This window comes from Acanthisitta chloris, unplaced genomic scaffold (genome assembly GCF_000695815.1).
Source record: "Acanthisitta chloris isolate BGI_N310 unplaced genomic scaffold, ASM69581v1 scaffold20867, whole genome shotgun sequence".
Taxonomy (NCBI): Eukaryota; Metazoa; Chordata; class Aves; order Passeriformes; family Acanthisittidae; genus Acanthisitta; species Acanthisitta chloris.
The window spans coordinates 2474-3269 of record NW_008683402.1 but is presented as its reverse complement, the minus strand read 5'-3'; the positions used below and the strand labels follow the sequence as shown (position 1 = coordinate 3269).

Sequence of the window (796 nt, the reverse complement as noted above, 5' to 3'; positions counted from 1 at the left end):
TGGGATACACCTGGAGTGGGTTGGGATACTCTTGGAGTGGGTTGGGATACACCTGGAATGGGTTGGGATACACCTGGAGCATCCTAAGACTCACTTAGAGTGTCCCAGGATACACTTAGAGCATCCCAGGACACTCCTGGAACATCCAGGACTCACCTGGAGTGTCCTGGGATACACCTGGAGTAGTTTGGGATACACCTGGAGCATCCCAGGACTCACCTGGAGTGGCCTGGGATACACCTGGAGTAGTTTGGGATACACTTGGAATGGCTTGGGATACTCCTGGAGCATCCAGGACACATCTGGAGCATCCCAGTACATCCCAGTCCTCTCCTGGAGCATCCCAGGCCTCTCCCAGTACATCCCAGTCCTTTCCTGGAGCATCCCAGGATTCTCCCAGCACATTCCCAGGATTCTCCCAACACATTCCCAGGCCTCTCCCAGCACATTCCCAGGATTCTCCCAGCACATTCCCACCTCACCTGGCGTGAGCACTGTCGTTCCCTCATGGCTTTCAGGCTCCCATTCCAGTGGAGCAACTGGAAAACTGTCATCAGCTCCTGGAATGGGAAGAGGGAAGAGGGATGAGGGTGGATATGGGAATCAGGACCCCAAAATTCCAGAATGGGATGAGGTGGGAAAAACCTCCTGGATCAGCTGGAGGTTTGTCCAGGTGCTCTGAGCTACATCCAATCCCAATCCAATCCAGGCCTGGAGCAGCTTCCCAGGATATGGATTTAGGGAAGGTAAAGGAGTCCTTGGATAAAGTGGGAACAATCCTTGGACAAACTGGGAA

General features: G+C 53.6%; 1 protein-coding gene across 1 annotated transcript in view; it reads right to left on the bottom strand.

The window, feature by feature from the left end:
* LOC103806250 (LIX1-like protein) overlaps positions 1-796 on the bottom strand; it is a 3683-nt gene that overhangs the window by 1018 nt on the left and 1869 nt on the right. Inside the window, exon 2 of the mRNA XM_009078932.1 lies at positions 483-560. Within this exon, the coding sequence (XP_009077180.1) occupies positions 483-560 (78 nt within the window). The remainder of the gene's footprint in view (positions 1-482; positions 561-796) is intronic.